Below are 23294 nucleotides of genomic sequence, written 5' to 3' on the forward strand. Positions count from 1 at the left end.
ATATGATGAGATTCGTGCTACTACATGGGGTTGCCGCCTTCATAAAATCAACTGAGTTAATACACAAACAGTAGTTTCCATCGAGGAATTCAAAAAGTAAGGCTTCGTCAGCACTAAATCCGAGTTTTCTTCAAAACTCCGAAAATTTATCAACGAGTTCTAACAGAACTGAGATATGCACCATCTGGTCACAAGATAGGAAGAAACCATTTTATAATACAGATCTCCCGGCTGCATAATGCCAATCTTTTTGGATAAGCGTTGAAAATCTAAGCACAAGATGTGGTCTTCCACAGAGAAACAAGAAGCATGTAGTACATTAGAGAGAATAATTCAGATTCATGCCATGAAATTAGTAAAACGTAAGGCACTTCTCTACCTCTGTGTTATCCCAAGGAGGTTATACGTGAAGAAATCAATTAGAATGGAAACAAAAGAAACCCTTAAAAGTGAATCTTCACTTAGAATTATATAATTTGCCAATACAATGCTAATTAACGGCAGGCCTTGCTCAAGTTGCCTAGAAATTGGTAGATGTACAGATAGCTCTTTTACAATATAATGGGTTATTTCTTGGAAAAGCCCATCTCTTCATTTTGTATGATGCATTGCAAATCAACAGATTAAAATTGCTGGCATGACATAGCATGCTTCTAACCAGAAAATCGAAGAATCTGGTGAAGAATATTCAATAAATCAAAGCTGGAGGGCCAAATCAGGTTGTGAATCACTCAGAACTCCAGAGGGCTGCCTACTTGGAGACTTCGGAGACTGAAATCCTACATTCAGATCTGGTGGAATTGAATGTAAAAAATCCGATGTCTGCTGAAAAGGATGTTTAGGAGGTAAAGATTGCCTTAAGTATTGTTGGGGGTGGGGAACTTCAGATCCCACTGGTGTCGGCAAATAATTAATTTGATTAAGGGCATTTAAATTCGAAGAAACTGCCATTTGGTTTCCACTCCCTCTAGAAACTATGTGAGAAAATTTTGACATGCTCTGAGGATGCATCCTGCTCTGTTGTAACTGCATATATAATGACATATCGAAGGGTGGCTGTTGTTGTATAAACTGAGGAACACTAAAAGGTGACCTTACTTGAGACTGCTGTGGATTGTAATATCTGTCGGATGTTACCTGCATTTTACTTACAGAAGCAGCACCAGCATGGGCAACATCTGCAGCTTGAGCTCGAGCCCATGCTTCTGCCACGGCATCCCCACAGTTAACTGTTCTTTGTCTTGATTCAGCTGAGGAAAACCCAAATATTGGAGTATCAATAGACATGTTGGAAGCCATCTGCTGCAAAGCAGGCACTTTGCTTTGTGTTGAATTAACAAACTGATTTAAATCTTGCATTACATGCTCTTGACTACGTGAGGATTGAGGTGCCTGAGCAAATCTTCCACTGTCTTCATATTTGGGTGCAGAATGTTCTACGGTATTTGATGCAACATTATGACTACCCAAATTATTCGGTGGTTTTGGTTCATCATTTGACTCCCTGGCCGTGTGGTTTGAAGTGATATCCAATATCCTTTCCACAGCACTCACCTGACGACTAGAAACAGATTGTGCCCGATCAGCCTGTCTAGAAGATGTCCATTGCATTAGTTTGTTATTTCTTGAGACAATTTCAAGCAATCTCGATTGGGATACATCTGATGCAAACTTAGCACCTGCCATGTCATCCTCCCTGGACTCCACAACTGGTGAAGCTGACTTCAACTCAATCTCTTTTACTACTTGTATATGTGATTTAATAATTTTATCACTGTTCACATGTGAACCCATAGATTGAGTTGCAGGTATTGCAGCAGATTCAGTCACAGAGACTGCACAGGTGGGAGCAACCATAATGCTGCTAGATAGATAGGATTGTCCTTCAAAATCTTGTATGTTTGCAGAGGTTTGATCACTTGTTGAATGAACAACCTTATTCACATCATTGCTAGCTGGAATGGCATTAAATGTGATAGCAGTTTGTTGATCATTACTCTCCTCCTGAAACAGCAACACACTCTGAGGAACCTCATACTCACCCACCCACCCTGGACCAAATGGCACATTAGAAGGCAGAGACGTTTTTATCTTCTTGGCTGCAACTGTCCAGGCTGCATGACCTAGCTCTGCTGAGAAACGGGCAAGACTCCTTGCATATGCATATTCCGATTGAATTCCAGTCTGCAAATACTTGAATGCACCATATCAGATTTGGAACAAGTCTACTTATAATGAGAAATAAATATCTAGATGACATGAATTAGCAGATGCTAAACGTGGAACATACATTAATTAGCTGTTTGGAATCCCCAATTGTAACGAATAGAGACTCATTTCCAGTCACTGAAATATTCCATGGCTTGTAGGTAGCACGGCGGTTCTCATCAAACAGTAGCTCTCTTCTCCCATCTCTAAACGCTGTTCCCTTCAGCGCTGAACCTGAAATGAGGACTCAAGACATTTAAGAGATGATAAGAGAAAGAGTTTGACAGTAAATACTAAGATAACTGTCCAGATATAAATTTCAAAGAGGTATACCCAAACACTACATGCAAACCTACAAGCATATGCAAGTAGTATATATGGCCTTTAAGGTGTATCCTAGACTCCATAACACCAGAAGGAAAAACAATAATTGTGATTAGCCCTGTTAAATACTAGTTATTTCTCATGGAAGCTGATCACATTCTCAATGTAGGGGGGCTCAAACTTGGGCTGATTCTACTTTTGCTGCAATACGGTGGCAAAAACTCACAGAAGATTGAGATCAACCTGAAAATTCCTCTGACAACTCAGCTGGAGTGTTAACACCTGCATTGAAATGCCCTTGAATATTTCGTCCTGTAGCCTCTAAGAAAGTGCCAGACTTATCCAAGAAAGCTCCCTTCCTTAATTTCATTGCATCATTAGACCAGTCTGTACGTTCTCCACTCATAGCATGGCTTGTACCAGAAGCCAAGTCTGATCTTGTGGATTCCAAGCGAGACCTTCCCCATCTACCCCTCCTGGATGGCTTCTTCGAATAATAAACAGACTTTGCTTTTAATGCTGATTTTCGCTCTTTTTCTGGTTCACTCCCTTCAGGGTCACATCGTAAAGATTGAAATGTTTTTCTTGCTAATTCCTGTATAGCGCGAGCCTGAAGCAAGGAATCACTATTTTCAAAAACTGTATATGTAAAAGGAATTGGTAAAATATTAATATCTACAAATTAGCTAAGAATAATCTTAGTGATAGAAAAGTAAACTAACTATAGTAATATCAAAGTTGAAAAGGAACAACGTTAAAACCATAAAAGCTAAATAAGACCAAAAAACAATCTCAAATAATATCCCAAGGTGTTTTCCTTACATTTGCATAACAATACCAAAAACCAGAATTAGGTGCCATTACTATACCTGTCTGTAGTAGATTGTTCCAGATGCATTGTAGGACATTGCATTGCTACAAACCAATAAAACATCTTTCTGTGGACATGAAAACAATTTAAATTTAGAGAGAAAGTTAATTATCAAATAGCAAACAGAATTCAGTTAGGAGGAAATTGGAAAGGAAATAACATAAATGCTTTAGCTAAGTTTTCCATATGCTTCAGCTTAAGTTTCCCACTTGTTCTTTAAATGGAAGAACCTAGTTTATCATAAACCAAACCTGTGACAAGCTATGATTGTCAAGGTTCCAGACCCTGATGTCCGTAAACCTTGGAATGAGGAAAAAATACAGCATTCTAGAGAGGTGGGAAGAGTATGACAACATAAATGCAAGACATGCAATTTCTGATCTAATCTTGTAGAGAGAATAAAAAGGGTAAATAAACTGCTACTGGAAATCAACAAAATATAAAGGTCTTAATATATAATAACATGATACAAAAAGTGATAAAACGGTTCAAACCCTTAATAAATTAGCAGTGAATCTTGGCTAATCTCCTTTGAATCATTAACTTAAAAGAATATGCAATACAAAAATATGAGAAAGCACAACATTCCTCAAAATTTAGTAGCATCTTATCTTGGTAATAATGCAACTTGCCATGATATTTAAAGATCAAATCTGCTCTTGGCTGACAAAGGATCGCTGGTGTCAGTTGATTACTGGATAGTAACTAGAAGTGTTAAAGAGCAGATTAGCTCATTTTGATTATGTTACAACATACTTCTTATTATCTTTTATGTCACTTGTCACTACTGATTGTTTTCCATTTTGCAACATAAGTAAGCCATCATTGCCACATAATTATTAACAAAGGATCTCACTGAAATGCCATTAGATCATTTGGATATCCCTAACTCATACCAAATTAAGCAGTGCACAGAAAAAATATATTGTTTTTGTTGGGCTATCACTAACTCAAACAGCAGCACAAATGTTTGTGAGCCAGCATTGAATGTTTCCATCTGTCTGTTACTCATGTAATTCAAATAGCAGCTGCAGATCATCTTGCATTGGACAAATGACCAGCATGGTAATACATCCCTTATCCTTTCATGTAAACCAATTCCTCAGAATCAAGAAGCAAGTCAAATTGTATTTGTTAAGTTTAGAAGTGGTTCGTAATTTCTTAGTCTTTTGGAAAACAGCTGTTATGTGTTTCTAACGGCTCACATTCAAATTAATAGAGCTGTAACTTGGGGTTAGGAGACAGATTATGCATTGAATAGGAAAGGGTACGGAAAAAGTTTTTTGAGGGGAGATGAGACATCTGATAAGCATTTTAACCTGAAAATATAAAAGATGTTACTGATGTTTTTTTAATATTATATTGTGGATGTTTCTTCCCTATCTATCTGCTACATTTTGTTTAAGAGCATTAGATCTTTCTATGTTTACTTGAGCTGCTATGGTATCAGAGCAATAAGAAGATCTTATCAGAGGTGTTTACACATCGAGATTTGTTCTGTATCATTATTTGGCAGCAAGTATAGTGAATCTGGTATGAAGCCAAGTTAAAAAAATGTGTCACCAATCAGGAAGTGTTTTGAGGCTACAGATAATTGAGACAGAGACCAATACAAATTTGCATTTGACCAGGTCTTCCTGGCAGCACAAGTGAATGCCCCTATTTCTATATTGGGAATTTGCATGGCTTCTCTACTGTGAGATTTCATAATCAACACCATAAACCAGTTTCCTCGACTATGTCATGACTCGTTACACCATAAACATCTCCAAACAAGCAGAATATCCATCAAGTTCTGGCATCTACTAGATCTTGACATGCTGGACGTGGCATGAAATTTTCTAGTGATGAATGCAAATTTTTAATATTCTGGTGCAGAATTTTTTATTAAAGATATGCCATATTAAAATAAGGCTACCAAATCACAAGAGGTGACAAATTTTTGTTTGTATATTGGATTTTTGTTGGTTCTAAGTTGAGGTTGTTGAATGAATGATCAATGGATGTACATGTGTGTGTGTGTGTGTGTGTGTTTATATATCAGTATACATACTTATATATATTACATGCATACATATAAAGATCATGCCATTGATTATCATGAGTCTGACCAAAGCTATTATCTTCAACAAACATGAAGGGTGATATTGATACTGTGGATACAGAAAACATGAAACATGATAAATCTCATTAAGCTACCGAGAATTAGTTGTCACTGTGTATTTGGTTTTGTCTGTGCTTGCAAATACAGAATGGTATCATGATGCGAAAAAGAGGATGACCAAGATGGAAGAAAGAACAAGAAGAATATAGACAGAAGCAAACAGAAGACCAACAAAAGGAGTTCCAAAAATTAGAGTATGAGTTGGGATTAATGGTGCGATTTGAAGGAATATGAAACATGCAATAATAAAAAGGCAAAGAAAAAGAAATAAGGGCATCGATGAGTTGTGGAAGGTGAAAAAGAATGGTGCGGACAAATTCTCACCTTAGAAAGAAAAGCCACAGATAAACATGTACTTTTGTTTCATATTCTTTTAAATATAACATACCCTAGCTCACAATAATAATAGTTTTAAGTTTGCACAATTAAACAAATATGAAATCAACCAAGAAATTGCAGTTCAATATTTTCTTCACTAATCAGATACAATTTTAGAAAGTAGCTCACTAAGGCTCAATTATCTTCTACTGTGGCTATTAATTTATCTCTGAATCTGTGGCATCCCACTTCTGAATGAAATGCCTCCAAATCTTCAAAAAGAAAATATTAGAATGCCATGATCCACTGCTAGTTGAAAGGGTATTTTTATTCAAACTATAATTAAATAGATTCTTGTAAAAATGATGTCTCTGTGAAATTAAAGGATTGTGGATTTTCATCCTCCATTTCCAGATCTAGAGGTGTTTCATCCTCTGATTAAATGAACCCAAGTTCCATGCTCCAAGAGGAGCGGATATCAAATAATAAAATGTCTTCTCAATGATACTCCTTGCTTGTTTTCTCTTAAATAGATTGTTTTATCCAAGTCATAACGCTTCAAATGTCCCTTGATTGGCAAACTTTAATTATTATTTTATTTTATGCATTTAGTTATCACTTACATGATTGTTCATGCACACTTCCTAAACGATCAACATTTGCTCAATGCAATTAGCAGCATAAGAATGGACTACATGAGAATTGGATAAAGGAATCTCATTAAATGAGGAACCATGCATGGTGCTCTACTGCACATTTCATCTAGGTTCCATACAATAATTTCATACCACGTGCAATGACATCAAACAGGAATATAAGATCCATCTGGCTTTCTTCACTCTTGAACAATCATTTCCTTTATTGTTCGTAACTTAGTACCTTAAATAGAATCATTTTCCAGATGTGAATTGAGTGCACCATCTCTGACAGCCAATGGCCCCCAAGACAACCATCTCATATTCAAACACATGCTGAATTTATTCTCATAGATTTTCTTCGTTGTGTTGCACTTATAGCTTTAAGATGATTAACAAGCCATTTGGATTTAATGAATCATGCACTTATATAGATTGCACACGGCCCATGCTATTGGGATATCCTTCTTCAATGACAAAATGCTGTTGCTTATCCAGTCATCTTTAACTTATCCCACACCCAAGTCAGCCTTTGCCTGTGTAATGCTCCTTTAAGGTGAAGCAGAGTTTGTTGAGGGTGATCCTATAAGATGTTTCGCATGGGAAGCAGATGTGTGTATGGTATAATGACATCTTTCAATAAAGACACTTCAGCGTGTTGAAACATTCCTGTTCCATCGTCACTCAAAACTTTTGAATCTTCCATGTACCATCCTCCATATCTCTTCCCATACAGGCAACACTCAAACTGAATCTGCCAAAGAGTGCTTGATCATTTAGTTTGTGCCAGAACTCTAGAAGACTATTTAGTTGACAAAGAAACCCCCAAGTATATAGCACAAATTTTCTTCTTACAGTTCAGATCGGAATCAGTAGCATATTTTACCTGCATGTTCTGTATATGCACTGAGACCAGTCATGAGGTTAAATGATCTTAACTCATGCATTGACTTGAAACACCAGCTAGACAAATTTAATGCCTTTCTCATGTCCATAATCTATGTATTTTCCCAAGCCTTGGATCTTGTTCCTTAGTATAAAATTCCCAAGACCCACTGGAAATTGAAGAGGGGGAAGATAATATGTCCAATGCATGTCATTCAGAAACCCCTCTCTTCTATAGAGTAAATCTCTTTATTTTTTCTTTTAAATTTTAATAAGCTGAATGTTGATGTCGCTGCCATTTGTTCCATTTTGTATATAATAATATGATGCCTATTTAATATATTATAATTAATACAATAAAATAATATATATTAATGAAAAATAAAAATATATATAGCAATATATCTAAATACCTAATACTAAATATAACAACATAACTGAATAGAATAAATGCTATACAATAACTTCTAATCAAACTTACGACCTTTGAAAGAGTGGGTCGTTCCCCTCCCACATATACATATCAATAGGGGGTCAAACAAGCAGTCTATATATGGGAAAGGCAACAATAGACTTCAAGGGGAAGAAAAATTGGACATTATAAATCATCACTCTGTATATACCTTGTGTCAGGAAATTCATCAAAATCATTGTGTGCAAAGACCAAAAACAGAGATTTATAAATTGAGTGATTTACTTAAAGTCAAATACAGTGTCGTAAGGAGTATCAGGTATTTCATTCAGGAAGGTTATCTAAAGGACTCAATTAAGGAATATTGGAAGTAGAATATCAAACTAGTATACATTAATTGTCGTTCTTGGATTACATTTTGGACTGGTGATCCATAACTGGCTTGAACTAATAACATATATATATTGCTATCACCTGTTTGTATCCTGAAGACTTTGACTTGGAAGTATCTGTGAGACCTAAAGATAGCATCCCATAATATTGTGGAAATTGGCAAAACCATTGGTCATATTCTATAATCTAGTGTATACTTTGTGCTTTCCAAATGAATCAAGTTTTCTAGGTGGACAAATATTTTCTCTTAATATCTTCCATTGTTACCAATTCACTTCACTTATGTGCAATTAATATTATATTCCAGCTTGAATGAGTATTTAAGGATATCTTATAAAGGTGTGATATGTTCTCATACCCATTAAGCAATATTTCAAGTCAGTTTATCCTTTTAGACTTTGTTCAAGAAGTCCCTTCAATAGTGTAATGGACACCCCTGGATGTCCCAAAAAACTAAACCAATTTGCTTAAAGGAATTTTGTCAAACAGTTTGCATTCGACCTCTTATTTCTCTGTTTAATGTTTTAAACCCCTTATAACTTCGGAAATCAAACGTTTATTTGTTTGTTGTGTTTTGTGCATGGAATTGGTATCATACAACATAAACAAGAAAGAAACTACAATAATATGCAAAGTGGAAATGAACTGCTGCTAATAAAATGTTATTTTCAGAATTCATAAAACCAAATACATGGCAGATTTATCAACTCACTAATTACTTCAACAGTATTGACATAATACTCCAGCCCATGCTTTCGAATTTTCTGCTACAGTGCTTTGTCCTTCAATCAGTCCACTACCTTCGTAATATCATTCCCTCAAAGCGGCATAAGCGTCGGAAAAGTAGTGAAGAAGATATGAGCAAAATACCAAATCTGCCTGTAGCTGGAAATGCAACTAAATTGCCTGATAATGAAGCCAATAACATAGGATTCCAAAGGCCAAACCCCAAGGGAATGGCGTCTAGAATGTTACAAGAGAGGATAGACATCCTCAAATGCCAAGAACGGAGCTGCAACTCATACACCAATTTCTTCTCATATTCAACCTGCCTAATAAAGCCACAAATGCTTCCTTTTATTCTATTTCCAAGGGTCCGCTCAACTCATATGGGCAATGTGGGATAAAAGATGTGTAATATATAAAACATATATTAAAATACCCCTTATGTCTCCCTTAGGTACACATCACCATAAAATAAATATTAAAGTAACACTTTAATATTTTACAATTAAATTAGACGTTACTTTAATAAAACTTCAGGCATTAAAATGTATTAGCAATCGGACTCCGAATAATGCGAGTGATAGCTCATCGGAAAGCTCTCACCGAGGAGTATCGAATCCAATCACCAAAATTGACCTGCACTGTGTCCTGCCGACTTACTAAAAATAGTAAGTATGCCTGAAACTGAGTAAATCAACTTCGTTTTGGCCCAAACTAGAAATGACTAGGCCAAAACACTCCAGGATCCCATTAAACCCTTCGTTAGCCCTCGGGACCATGTAGAACAAGGCTAACGCACACACACTTGGTCAACTGCTAAAATGGGGACATTACAGTCCGCCCCCCTTGAAATTGCTTGTCCTCAAGCAATCTCAGTCCAGCCTACTGAATAACCTGCTCACTCTCCCATGTAGAATCTTCCTCCGGCAGGTCTTTCCATCTGACCAAATACTCCTTCACTATCCTGTTTCTAAGCTTCCTCTCTCTGGTGTCCAGAATAGCCTCGGGTACTAACACAAGCTTCCCCTCCTCATCCAAAGGGGGTAAATCTGCAGAAGGCACTACACTCTGACCAATGGCTTTCTTAAGCCTAGACACATGAAACACATTGTGCACTCGATTGCCCTCTCGAAGCTCAAGCTCATAGGCGACTTTGCCCACTTTGCGAATCACCCTGTAGGGACCATAAAATCTAGGTTTCAACTTTTCAGCTCCGCTCTTCTTGAGCGATGACTGTCTATATGGTTGTAGCCTCAAGTAAACCATATCCCCTACCTCGAAGCTACGCTCTATTCGGTGCTGATCAACATACAATTTCTGTTGATTCTGGGCCTATTGTATATTCTCTTTGAGCACTTTCAGGATGTCCTGACTATCCTACAATAAGTTTTTGGCTTTGGGCACTCTACTGTCCCCCAAAACTAAATCCATGAAGCTAGGTGCTTCATAACCATAGAGTGCCATGAAAGGAGTCATCTTGATGGACATATGATAAGTGGTGTTATAACAATACTCTCTCATATGCAACCATTTGATCCAAGCCTTTTGTTGTGTAGTTACATAGTTCCTCAAATATCCTTCCGCCCATTTATTCACAATCTCTGTTTGCCCATCTGTTTGTGGATGATAACTAGTGCTAGGTGTAAGATCTGTACCACACAACCTAAACAACTCTTGCCAAAAAACACTCATAAACTTACTATCCCGGTCACTGACAATGAATCTGGGTAGCCCATGTAACCTGAATATCTCTCTAAAGAAAAGATCTGCCACCTATGCTGCTGTGTAAGTGGACGGAATAGCAAAGAAGTGAGCAAACTTCGTCAAGCGGTCCACCACCACATAGATGCAATCCCTTCCCTACACTCGTGGTAAACCAGTGATGAAGTCCATCAAAATACTTTCCCATTTCCTATCAGGAATGGGCAAGGGCTGTAATAAACCTGCAGGAAATGTGTGCTCTCCCTTATTCTGTTGACAAACCACACACTCCCTGACATACCTCTGAACATCATCCTTGAGCCCTTTCCATGAAAACCGCTCTCGGATCTGCCTATAGGTCTTGAAGACCCCCGGATGTCCAGCTATGGGTGCATCATGAAATGCCTTCAGTATCGCCTCTCTCAAATGTGATGACGGAATCAAATAAACCCTGTCCTGAACTCTGATCAATCCATCTGTCACCTCATAGCGATCATCCTGTATGGTACCTGAAATCAATCCAGAAGCCCAAGCATCTCCGACATACTCTGCTATAGTCCGATCTCTCCAATCTCCTGAAATCCCTGCAAGAGCACATAAGTGAGGTCTCCGAGATAAGGCATCAGCCACCACATTTTTCTTACCTTTGACAAACTCTATGTCAAAGTCATAAGCCTGCAATTTAGTCACCCATTTTTGTTGCCGATCATTAAGATCACGCTGGCTCATGAAGTATTTAATATTGTTGTGATCAGTCTTGATCACAAAACGTCCACCTACTAAATATGATTGAAATTTGGCCAATGCATGCATTATGGCCAACATCTCCCGGTCATAGACAGAATAACTCTTCTCAACTCCCCGGAGCTTCCTACTCTCAAATGCAATGGGATGCTTCTCCTGCATCAATACTGCTCCAATCCCATCACTTGATGCATCACAATGAAGCTCAAAAGGCTTCGTGAAATCCGGTAGAACTAGAACTGGACATGAAGACATTACCTACTTGAAATGCTCAAAACACCTCTGTGCTGCCCCTGTCCACATGAAGGCTCCTTTCCTGGTAAGATTTGTTAAGGGTGTAGCAATTTGTGAGAATCCCTTAACAAACCTCCTATAAAAACCACATAAACCAAAGAATCCCTTAAGCTGTGTAAGGTTTGTGGGAGTAGGCCACTCTACAATAGCTCTAATCTTTTCGGGATCAACCCGAACGCCATCTGCACTAATGATATGCCCAAGGTAAAGGAGCTCAGTCATGCCAAACTCACATTTAGATTCCTTGGCATACAATGACTCTCTCTCCAGAATAGATAACACCTCCTCTAGATGATGTAAGTGCTCCTCCCAGGTCTTACTAAAGACCAAGATGTCATCAAAGAAGATCAAGACAAATCTCCTCAGCTGCTTCCTGAATACCTGGTTCATACAACTTTGAAATGTAGCAGGTGCATTGGTTAGACCAAATGGCATAACCATGAACTCAAAGTGGCCATAGTGACATCGGAAGGCTGTTTTCTCAATGTCCTTTGCTCTCATCCTGCTCTGATGGTATCCGAATCGCAAATCAATTTTGGTGAAGAAGCATGCCCCATGCAACTCATCAATCAGCTCATCAATCCTAGGAATGGGATACCTGTTTTTAATTGTTTTCTTATTCAGTGCCCTGTAATCGATGCACATGTGCATCGTTCCATCCTTCTTCTTTACCAATACTACTGCTGAAGCAAAGGGGCTCTTACTGGGCCTGATATGCCCCATCTCCAACAAATCCTTAATCGCCTTCTCTATCTCATCCTTGTGTTTCTTAGGATGATGATAGGGAGTAATCATAACTGGTTTGGCTCCCTCCTCGAGCTCAATAACATGTTCCATCCCTCTGTCAGGAGGAACCCCATGAGGAATATCGCTAAATACTTTAGCGTGTCTATCAAGTATCTTCTGGATATCTGGTGGATGACTCTTTTCTTGTGGCTCTGATGAAGTTGGCATAATGTAGCACTCTGTCGCCCACTCTATGTCATCATGACAAAAAAGTCTCTGCATTCTCCTCAAGGACACTACTCTGCAACCTCCATCTGAAAGTCCTCTAAGTACCACAGTTCTGCCCTCATGCTGGAATCTCATCTCCAATTTCACTAGATTGAGTGTGAACTCAACTAGTGAAGCCATCCATGTCATGCCGAGGATGACATCATAATCTCCCATGTCCACAACATAGAACTCATCCTCCAACTCGTAGCCATCTCCAAACCTGATGCGAAGATTAGATATCTTCCGAGTGCATAATAACTTATCACCGTTAGCCACCATGACTCTAAACCCATCATGCTCCTCTGTCTGTAACCCTCTCCTGGCTACCAACTGTGCATCTATGAAGTTATGTGTAGCCCCAGTGTCAATAAGAGATATCACTTTCTGCCCCTGGATAGTACCCCTGACCTTAAATGTGATTGCCTTTTGGGCCCCTGTCAAGCGTGCCAACAATCTATCATCCTTAGGAATGTTGCTCTCCTCTATAGTGTTACCCTCATCTGAATCGGAGTGCTGATCCTCCCCTTCTGATTTTGACTCTTCTGCTGAAAAATACTCCATTTGATTCGCCTTCGCCTTGAGTGAACATTTATGAGATAAGTCTCAAGGCTCTCTACAATGGAAGCACAGCTTCTTCTTTCGAAGTTCATTCAAGGTTTCATTGTCTAGTCCTTTTGATCCTTCTTTGGGTTTGCTATACTCTTTCTGAAACGGTTTTTTGTCTTTGTCCTTGCGGTAGGAAGAATTTGTTGAATGGTTTTTTCCTTTGTATACCGAAGGAGCTAAATCTCGTGCCTTTTTAGTTGCTTCAGCTAAGGTGAGTGGATCATGTCCCTTCACCCAACCTCGTAATGGATCAGCAAGACCATCACAAAATAACACCACCAATCTCCTAGGAGAGATATCAGTAACAAGTACAGACAAGCGCTGAAACTCGGCAATGTAAGCATCCACAGAACCTGACTGTTTTAACTGTGCTAGCTCCTTGAAATGTAACTCGGGATCCTTAGTGTCAAATCTCTCAATCAATGTTTCGGTGAATTCTTCATAGGATGTAATCTGATTATGCCCCAAAGTCACCATGCCATGATGCCACCATTCATGTGCAACGCCATCCAAGTGCATAGCCGCATACTTGATAGCCTCCTCCTCAGGCATAGGATTTAGCTGCAAGTATGTATCTACCTTCTGCACCCAAGCTCGTGCAGTCATCTTCCCTGAAGCATCATAATAAGGTAAAGAAAGTTTTCCAACTTTCTTCCTCAGCTCAAAGTTTTGATTCCTCCCTCCTGCTTTAGGCATGTGTCTCATCCTCAAATCCATATAATCTCTAAGAGAAATATCCACCTGAAACTCCGGTCCACTAGCCTCCCAGTCCCTCCTGAACTGATCCTCTAACTCGGTAATCTGCGGTTCGTTTACTGGTTGAACCGGATCTCTGGGTGGGAAAGTGGGTAGAAGAGGTCTCGAGCTCGCAGTCTGTGCTGGGGGTGCAACGTGTCTAAAGTTATCAGCCTCATTCCCATTGTTTCCGTGTCCATTATTACCATTAATGTTATTCTCAGGACCATTGTTGTTGCCTTGGCCTCCATGGTTATTGTTTCCCCCGTTGTTATTGTTTCCCTTGTTGTTATTGTTTCTGTTGTTGGCATCACCTGGATTAATATTGACACCCATCTGTCTAGCCATGAGCTGCAACATCATGTTCATTCACCTATTCTGCTCCTGCTGCATACGTTGCCCCTGCTTTAATGTATCCAATAGCTGTCTGAACAGTACCTCCCCCTGATCTGGACTAGCATTTCCACCTCCGCCTAATCCTGTATTCCTGTCATCTCGATCACCCATATTATTGTCCTAATCAAAGAATATCTCCTCTGTGTTTGTATGGTTGGATTCAATGTCCACCTGCACGGATGTACTAGACTGTTTGCTTTGCAAGTCTGAAATCCTATTTTGTCTTGCTCTGGTATTGCGGAAATTATAAGACCCCTGTCGCATGCTCAAACATAAATGCTTAGCCTGTGTTTTTTACTTATTTCTGATTTTAGTGTTTTGACATTTCATCAAACACTTTTTCCCTCTATCCGGCTGTTCCAAATTCCCTATAAGACCTCCACAGGATGGCAGGACTTATAGCTCTGATACCACTGTAATGGACACCCCTGGATGTCCCAAAAAACCAAACCAATTTGCTGAAAGGAATTTTGTCAAACAGTTTGCATTCGACCTCTTATTTCTCCGTTTAATGTTTTAAACCCCTTATAACTTTGGAAATCAAACGTTTATTTGTCTGTTGTGTTTTGTGCATGGAATTGGTATCATACAACATAAACAAGAAAGAAACTACAATAATATGCAAAGTGGAAATGAACTGCTGCTAATAAAATGTTATTTTCAGAATTCATAAAACCAAATACATGGCAGATTTATCAACTCACTAATTACTTCAGCAGTATTGACATAATACTCCAGCAAATGCTTTTGAATTTGCTGCTACAGTGCTTTGTCCTTCAATCAGTCCACTACCTTCATAATATCATTCCCTCAAAGCGGCATAAGCATCGGAAAAGTAGTGAAGAAGATATGAGCAAAATACCAAATCTGCCTGTAGCTGGAAATGCAACTAAATTGCCTGATAATGAAGCCAATAACAAAGAATTCCAAAGGCCAAACCCCAAGGGAATGACGTCTAGAATGTTACAAGAGAGGATAGACGTCCTCAAATGCCAAGAATGGAGCTGCAACTCACACACCAATTTCTTCTCATATTCAACCTGCCTAATGAAGCCACAAATGCTTCCTTTTATTCTATTTCCAAGGGTCCGCTCAACTCATATGGGCAATGTGGGATAAAAGATGTGTAATATATAAAACATATATTAAAATACCCCTTATGTCTCCCTTGGGTACACATCACCATAAAATAAATATTAAAGTAACACTTCAATATTTTACAATTAAATTAGACATTACTTTAATAAAACTTCAGGCATTAAAATGTATTAGCAATCAGACTCCGAATAATGCGAGTGATAGCTCATCGGAAAGCTCTCACCGAGGAGTATCGAATCCAATCACCAAAATTGACCTACACTGTGTCCTGCCGACTTACTAAAAATAGTAAGTATGCCTGAAACTGAGTAAATCAACTTCGTTTTGGCCCAAACTGGAAATGACTAGGCCAAAACACTCTAGGATCCCATTAAACCCTTCGTTAGCCCTTGAGACCATGTAGAACAAGGCTAACGCACACACACTTGGTCAACTGCTAAAATGGGGACATTACAAATAGCATAAGTCACTGAAATTACTTTTCCAAGGGAGAAATAGGATATTTGTTGGTAAAATTAATTGGGAACACTACAGTGAAATCAGAGCATAATCTTGCATCATGTAAACTAACTATGTAACAACTATTCTGCTAAAACCAACAAGCAAGTTAGCATTCAAAGGGTAATCATGCATCATAGATCAAGAAAGCACAAACAAAATACAATTACCGGCATCAAAGGAAAAAACCTGATAGTCCCGAGTTTATACTTGTTGTCAAGAATAATTATAATGTCATCAAATATATTGTTAAGTATTCCGTTGTTAGTCCAACTGAGGGGTAGGTAATTATGGGTTGCGATTGTTCACCTCATACCCCCTCGAGTCTACGTTTGTACTCTCTCGGATGGAATACATCATCACGATCATTGTATGGAGTCATAGTGTCTTGTGGAGTCTAAATACTTGGATGTAAACTTATTTAGCATCAATGAAGAAGTTGGCAGTTCTCTAATGTTGCACTCTCAGCCTCCTACACCTTTTTTTATTTGTCTTGTACCCTTCAAACATTCCCTAAGTGTTGCTAAGTGTGTGTCCTGCCCATTGAAGATCGACCAGACGTCAAGGAAGGCCTAAAAATTCCCTACAAACATCTTGTCCAAGATGTGGAGGATTATTCTTTGGAACGCTTCGGTGCATTGCATAGACTAAAGGGCATCGGTTGTATGCATACACTTCACCCTCTACCATGAAGGTTGTTTTCAACTTGTCCTCTACGATGGACATCGGATTGTATCTGGAGAACCCATCCATAAACAAGCACATTTCATGTTCGGCAACCTCCTCCAGGATTGTATCCGTAAATAGGATGGGGAAGGGATCTTCATGGTGACAGCATTAAGACAACTTAAGTCAACACAAATTATGATCTGTTTGGTCTCTTTCAATGATATCGGAATCAAGGACACCCATTCACTTGTTTGTACCTTGAAGATGATCCCTGCTCGAGCATACGCTCAATCTCTTGATTCACCCTCGCTGCATAGTTTTTATTCATTGTGTAAACGCACAGGTATGGCTCTTCATAACGGAGGAATGAAGTGTACGCACAACTTAGGCATGTTGATGTGAGTTTTGTTCCACTATGACATGCAGAATCAAGTACTTAATGTTTCGAAAAGAAACACCAAATACTCAATCCTCTCTTGATATAAGGTCATCTCTTATGCTAAGCTTGCAAAGCAAGATCATGAAATGACTTCAAGGTTCCTTCTATTGTGGGTACTCCCTCAGTGAAATAATGTGATTTGTCGGTTATCACAAAGAGACTTACGCTATTCATTCGAGTATCAACTCTTGCGCTTCTAAAGATTTTGCTTCACAATGTGCAATTAAAATATAGCATTGATCTTTTAACCTTTTCATTTAGACTTAAATTGACTAACTTCTACTCCTAGAAATGAATGCAAGGAATCATGGATGACTTGGACTCTACTAGATGTAATCTCGCCAGCAACTCCACCCGCCTAGTGCAAGCTTCTAAGGAACACTCGACTAGTTTTCAAATCAACGTCTCCTCTTCAATCCCATCAAATGGATGCAAACTAAAGATTCAACATCAATTGAAGTTAAGTGCAGTCAATCATAGGCTTACCACACAAGGCACCCTTACCATCAGCAAGAGGTTAGTGGCCCGGATTTGCTTGAGTCAAACAAGTAAACATCCACAAAAAATATTATTCAATTAAACTAATTCAACATGAAAATAAATCTACTCCAAGTGAAAGATTGAGGAAACCATGCAACACTCCAAGCAATAACAAGTAATTCACCATGCAAAATGAACAACGAACTATCCATTGCTTTGAAAGCATAATAGCAACAATTTGATCAAGTCTCTCCCTTAGCTATCCTACTCTACTCTAGTTCTTTAATCTCACCTCCTAAACTAATTGATTACAAATGAGAAGGCCTTGACCTTTTTTAGTAGTTCCATTACAACAAAGGGCCCAGATTGATTCAAGATCAAGGGCTGAGATTTCTTCCCACAATAACAAGTAATTCACCATGCAGAACGTACAACAAACTATCCACTGCTTTGAAAGCATCATAGCAACAATTTGATCAAGTCTCTCCCTTAGCTATCCTACTCTACTCTAGCTCTTTAATCTCACCTCCGAAACTCATTGATTACAAATGAGAAGGCCTTGACCTTTTATAGTAGTTCCATTACAACAAAAGGCCCAGATCAATTCAAGATCAAGGGCTGAGATTCCTTCCCACAATAACAAGCAATTCACCATGCAGAACGAACAACAAACTATCCATTGCTTTGAAAGCATCATAGCAACAATTTGATCAAGTCTTTCCCTTATATATCCTACTCTACTCTAGGTCTTTAATCTCACCTCCTAAACTAACTACTCTACTCCAGCATCATAGCAACAATGTGATTAACTGTGCTTGAAATCAAAATTTTCTAATTGGATGAGAGAATCGATTGCCATCTCGACATCCTTATCTTGTGCTTGGAGTCTTGCTTGTAGAAGATGTTTGTTAGAATTGCATAAGTATCTCTCAATGTTTGAGATTTCTCTATCCTTTGAGATTTCCTCATGGAATTGACTTGAATCACTCGCATCTTCGTGAACCTATGAACTTGATCTTTCTTGATTCTCCCTGAATATGTCCTCATGTAGCTAGATCTTCTCTACTTTCTTGCATTTGCTCTTGATTTCAATTTGAATTTGCGGGTTGATAGCTTGAATATGAACCTACCTTCTCACTTGAGTCCTCAGGCTTGAGCCATCTTCTTGTAGCATCCACTTGAAGTTTTGAGGCCTTGATCATCACCTTGCCCTCTAGCTTCTCCTTGAATTCACCTTGCAAAACAAAGGAGAAAAGCATTAAGCATGTGAAAAAAAAATCTGAGAATAAAATCACGTCAATCATAAACAAAATTCATCTCTCACAACTCTCCAATTTGATTTGTCTTTCATTTTACACAAGAAAAATAAAGGCTAAGGGGAAAGGGGGAAATTCAAAGTTGGGAGGAGTGATGTTGTGGAAATCCTTAGCTTAAAGAACTTCCACCGGTGGAAAACCTTAGCTTAGAGGATTTTCATACTTTAAGGATTTCCACAAAATTCATTTTTGCCAGTTAGATTCCCAAGACTTGTCACTTCGCACCCATAAGCTATTTTTCCACCAATTTTTGATTTGTTATGCCTTAGCATGATCTTTCATCAATTTGAGTTGATGAAGAGAAGGGTGGAAATCCTAAACTTTAAGGATTTCGATCGGTGGAAATCCTTAACGCTAAGGGTTTCCACTGAACATGACAATGGTAGTTATCCTCAAGGAAATTACCATTTTTCCTTCTCTTCATTGTTTTAGCATTACATTGATAAGTTCGCCACCGTAATAAGAATCCCTCACAATGCTTGCACATCACCTTGCCTTAAGGGGAAAATCTTGAGATTTTGGGGAGAAACAATAGTTGGTGGGAATCCTAAACTTTAAGGATTTCCATCAAATTCATTTTGATTAATCCTTCTCTCATCTCCCAAGCATGTAAACCTTTACCACTCGGACTAAAATTCTACCCTCCCACTTGGAGTTAGGCTACAAAATACCCCGAAAGGACACCAAAATCTCAGATAAAATAACTTCCCAACAAGTCAAATATGCTCAAACTCGCCCTCGGACTCGGAGAATTTAAAATGTTGCCAACTTAAGCCACCTAAGATGATGACTCAGCAAGCAGGAGGGGATCTCTATTTGCAATGGGGTGATAGTGTAAAAACCATACAACATGGCAGTACAAACACGAATGTTCAAAAAAGGAGGAAAGAATTTTTTTCCATTCACAAATATAAATGAGATAGGGTTTGGCTTTTTACTCTTTTTAGTGGTCAATTTTAGGATTAGGGGATCGAGTTGAACAAAAAAGGCAAAATAAAGTTTAAAAAGGTTTTAAAAGATTTTAAAACGCTCAAAATTTCTCTTGGGTTCTTCAACAACCAAAGAGTCAAAATAAAGTTTTAAAAGGTTTAAAAGATTTAAAATGCCCAAAATTCCTCTTGGGTTCTACCAACTAACAAATACTTAGGTTTTGCCCAAGTGTGGCCACAAGCTTGGGCTGGGCCTAGTCCAAACCCGTAGTGTACCCTTACTGGACCCAGACCTTAGCCAAACCAAACTAGAACCCTAGCATACAAAGTGCAAAGCCTAGTACCTTCATTCAAAAACACATATTACTAAATTTATTGAACATATTACAGTTTCCATCACATATAAAGCAAAACTAGAATTTAATGCATACCATAGACAAGTTCCACTTCCACAAGTCGTGTCATATGTATAAAATGCCTCATCTAAAGATATTTTTGGCAAGTTGTGCAAAAATGTCTAAATAGGCACACTTACATCTTGATTCCCTATCAACCCCTCATTGTAATCAAGTTTTTTATTTGACAAATTCCAATAACTAAGAGAAGTTTGGGAGTGGAGACCCCTTAGTTTGAGGGGTGGGGACTAGAGGAAATGCAACTAGTGAGATCAAGGGGTGGCATTCCTTGTGGGTGTTTGGGAGAAACACCTCAATGAAGTCTAGGGATGATGACTCCTATTGCGATACAAGGTGAGGTCAAGGGGAAAAGCCCTCACCACCAAGCCTGGATTAAGGCCTATGAAACCTTTACCACCAATGAAAATCATGTCTTTTTTACTATAGGCAAGAAAAAATAAATTATATGAATTTGGACAAGCTTTTAAAACAAAACTAGAGATTTATTGCATTTGCTTGTGATTTTCTAGGATAAATTGCCATGACATTTTCAAAGCCAGAGTTTTTCGACATGTAACTTGCCTAGCATTTGAACTCGAGAATACTAGTGAGTCAAAAGAGTTTTTGGTGAGTTTTACAACCTTTATTTTTACGTACAAATTGATTTCAACAAGGTTGAAGAGGAGCAAAAGAGTGAGGAGAGTGAAAGAGTGCAATTAAAACATTGCAAGTGCAAGTGGGGTGAGACAACAGAAGAAAAGGAAGAAAAGGGATCGTGCAATAGTTGGAAGAATTATTCAAGAATAAGGTAGAATTTCATGACTATTACTCTATTTCTTTGTTTCATATTCAAATTTTATTCTATTGATTCATAATTTCATAAGCATGGCTGCAAGTGCATATTCAATGATTTATCGTTCATTGTTTGTTGTTCTTGCCATCAAGTTCTAACAATGAAACTTGTAATTTACTTTCAAGTTTGTCAAAAAAGGCTAGAACTTTTGTGTATCTTTCATATCATTTGCTTCTTCATTTCATGCAACTTGAAGATATGTTTGCTCTTCTTTTGCGCTTCACGTTTCCTGAAGTAATAAAAACGAAAACAAAATCTCTGTCTCAATCATTTGCATTATGTTGCAAGAATAGTTTGAATTTTAATTATAGAATTAAAATTTAAAAATAAATTTTATGTCATTTAGCCTGAATGAGGATGAAGTTGAGATTCATGGTAGAAGTACTAAATACGATTACACACCTGCTATTGAGAATGAAGGGTGACTATGAGGATGAAACCCAAACAACTAGTTCCATGGCAAGTGTTGTTAGATAACTAAGACGGGGGGTGAATCAGTTATAACCAGTTATCCTACAGGCCTTAAAAATACTTTTCACCAACTCAAACACTTCAATCTTTCAGATCATAAGCTCGGTAATCAAATCTAACATCAAATTATAAACTGATATATACTTTGCATTAAATTGTCAACTTAATATACCGAGCAATAGAGTTAACTTCCAGCTTATACCAAATTGTAGCAATAAACAGTAAACATCAAATAAACTTGCAACATAATAAGCAACCACACAATTTGACAAAAGTATTTAACATGGAAACCCTATGAAGGGAGAAACCACATAGGAACTGACAACCTAAAATTTTTACTCTTGTGAAGTGAGCTCTATTAGGAGCCAACCTTGTTAAAGGTTACATACACATTTTTTATGGGACCTTGTTAGAGGATTTACACCAAAGATCATCTAGACCTTGTTCATTCCTTGATGTCGTCAATAAATATGGTATCGAGATGTATGTCGTCAGTATCAAGATGTATACCGTCAGTATCAGGATGTATGTCGTCAATATCAGGATGTATACCATTGGTATCAGGATGTATGTCGTCAGTATCGGTTGACAGGGTGTGTATCGAGATGTATGTCATCGGTATCAGAAAGGTTCTACATTGATATTGGGAAGGTTCTACGTCGGTATCGGGATGTATGTCGTCGGTATCAGGAAGGTTCTTATTATGTAGCTGACGGACACCTTTAGGAAGGTTCCTTGAGATGTATATATACCCCCTTCGAGATCATTGTATTCATCACATCAGAAGCATAATGTAATATCTGGCGTATGCGAATAATATAAGGAGTTCTACTATTCTTACTACTATTCTGATCTATTGTCTATATGCATTGATTTCTTTACCCAGTACAGTAAACATTTGACGCAAAAAAAAAAAAAAAAACAAAACAAAAAAAAGCACCGTACGGTCAAGTGATCGTACGGCGTTGGGAGAGGAAGTAAACACCATACGATGTTCTCAGGATAATCATCATACGGCATACAACCTTATATTACCGTACGGTGCCCCCAACTTCTATCGCTAAATGGCTCCATCTTATTACTTCATGCAAGTAATCACCGTACGGAAGCCTTTGTGAAGTTTTAAAATATGGTTTGTTGCACACAGATGTCGTATGACCTATCCCACATAGCATTCACCTTCGGCATTCGAGCAAGATGAACACTGTACGACATGTGATTTTGGTTGCATATTAAGCTATACGGCTTCTTCCGAGCATCAGCTTATTGTTTCGGGAAGAACATTCATTCTCGAGAATGCTTCTTTTGGTCGAGGAGGGTTCATAATCCAGTAAATCTCTGGTGTGCTGTAGTCACCTTGTCACCTATTAATGCGGGGCCAATCCCACCATAAATTGCGGGTGCTATCTCTAAAACGGTATGGCTTACCGGTTCCAAGGATACTGAGTGGCATGGAAATCTTGGAGAGCAGTTTTATATAGATTTGTGAAGGTGCAATTTTGATAAGTAGGGTGCTCACATTAACACCGTACGGCTCCCAGTTGGAAATATTAAGAGGTCACGTACAACATCAAGCATTCGTCCTAAATCTAGCAAGGTGTAGGCACTACAAGGAGCTTGTACGGCCTTTATTTTGTGGACTACAAACATCAGTTGAGGAAGTAAGGGATTTGTATGTTGAGGAAGCCCTCTCAAGTCATCGTATGGCAATCCAAAAATTATTGGCGATTGTGCATAA

General features: G+C 38.3%; 1 protein-coding gene across 1 annotated transcript in view; it reads right to left on the reverse strand.

Annotated features, from left to right (window-relative positions):
- Positions 1-438: 438 nt before the first annotated feature.
- Positions 439-23294, reverse strand: part of LOC149536229 (uncharacterized) — a 95449-nt gene continuing 72593 nt past the window's right edge. The window contains exons 6-9 of the mRNA XM_089804526.1: positions 3402-3470; positions 2776-3142; positions 2291-2442; positions 439-2184 (exon numbers count right to left, since the gene is read on the reverse strand). Of these exons, the coding sequence (XP_089660652.1) occupies positions 697-2184; positions 2291-2442; positions 2776-3142; positions 3402-3470 (2076 nt within the window). The 3' untranslated portion in view covers positions 439-696. The remainder of the gene's footprint in view (positions 2185-2290; positions 2443-2775; positions 3143-3401; positions 3471-23294) is intronic.

This window comes from Cupressus sempervirens, chromosome 10 (genome assembly GCF_028749045.1).
Source record: "Cupressus sempervirens isolate cs-2001-9-10 chromosome 10, ASM2874904v1, whole genome shotgun sequence".
Lineage (NCBI taxonomy): Eukaryota > Viridiplantae > Streptophyta > Pinopsida > Cupressales > Cupressaceae > Cupressus > Cupressus sempervirens.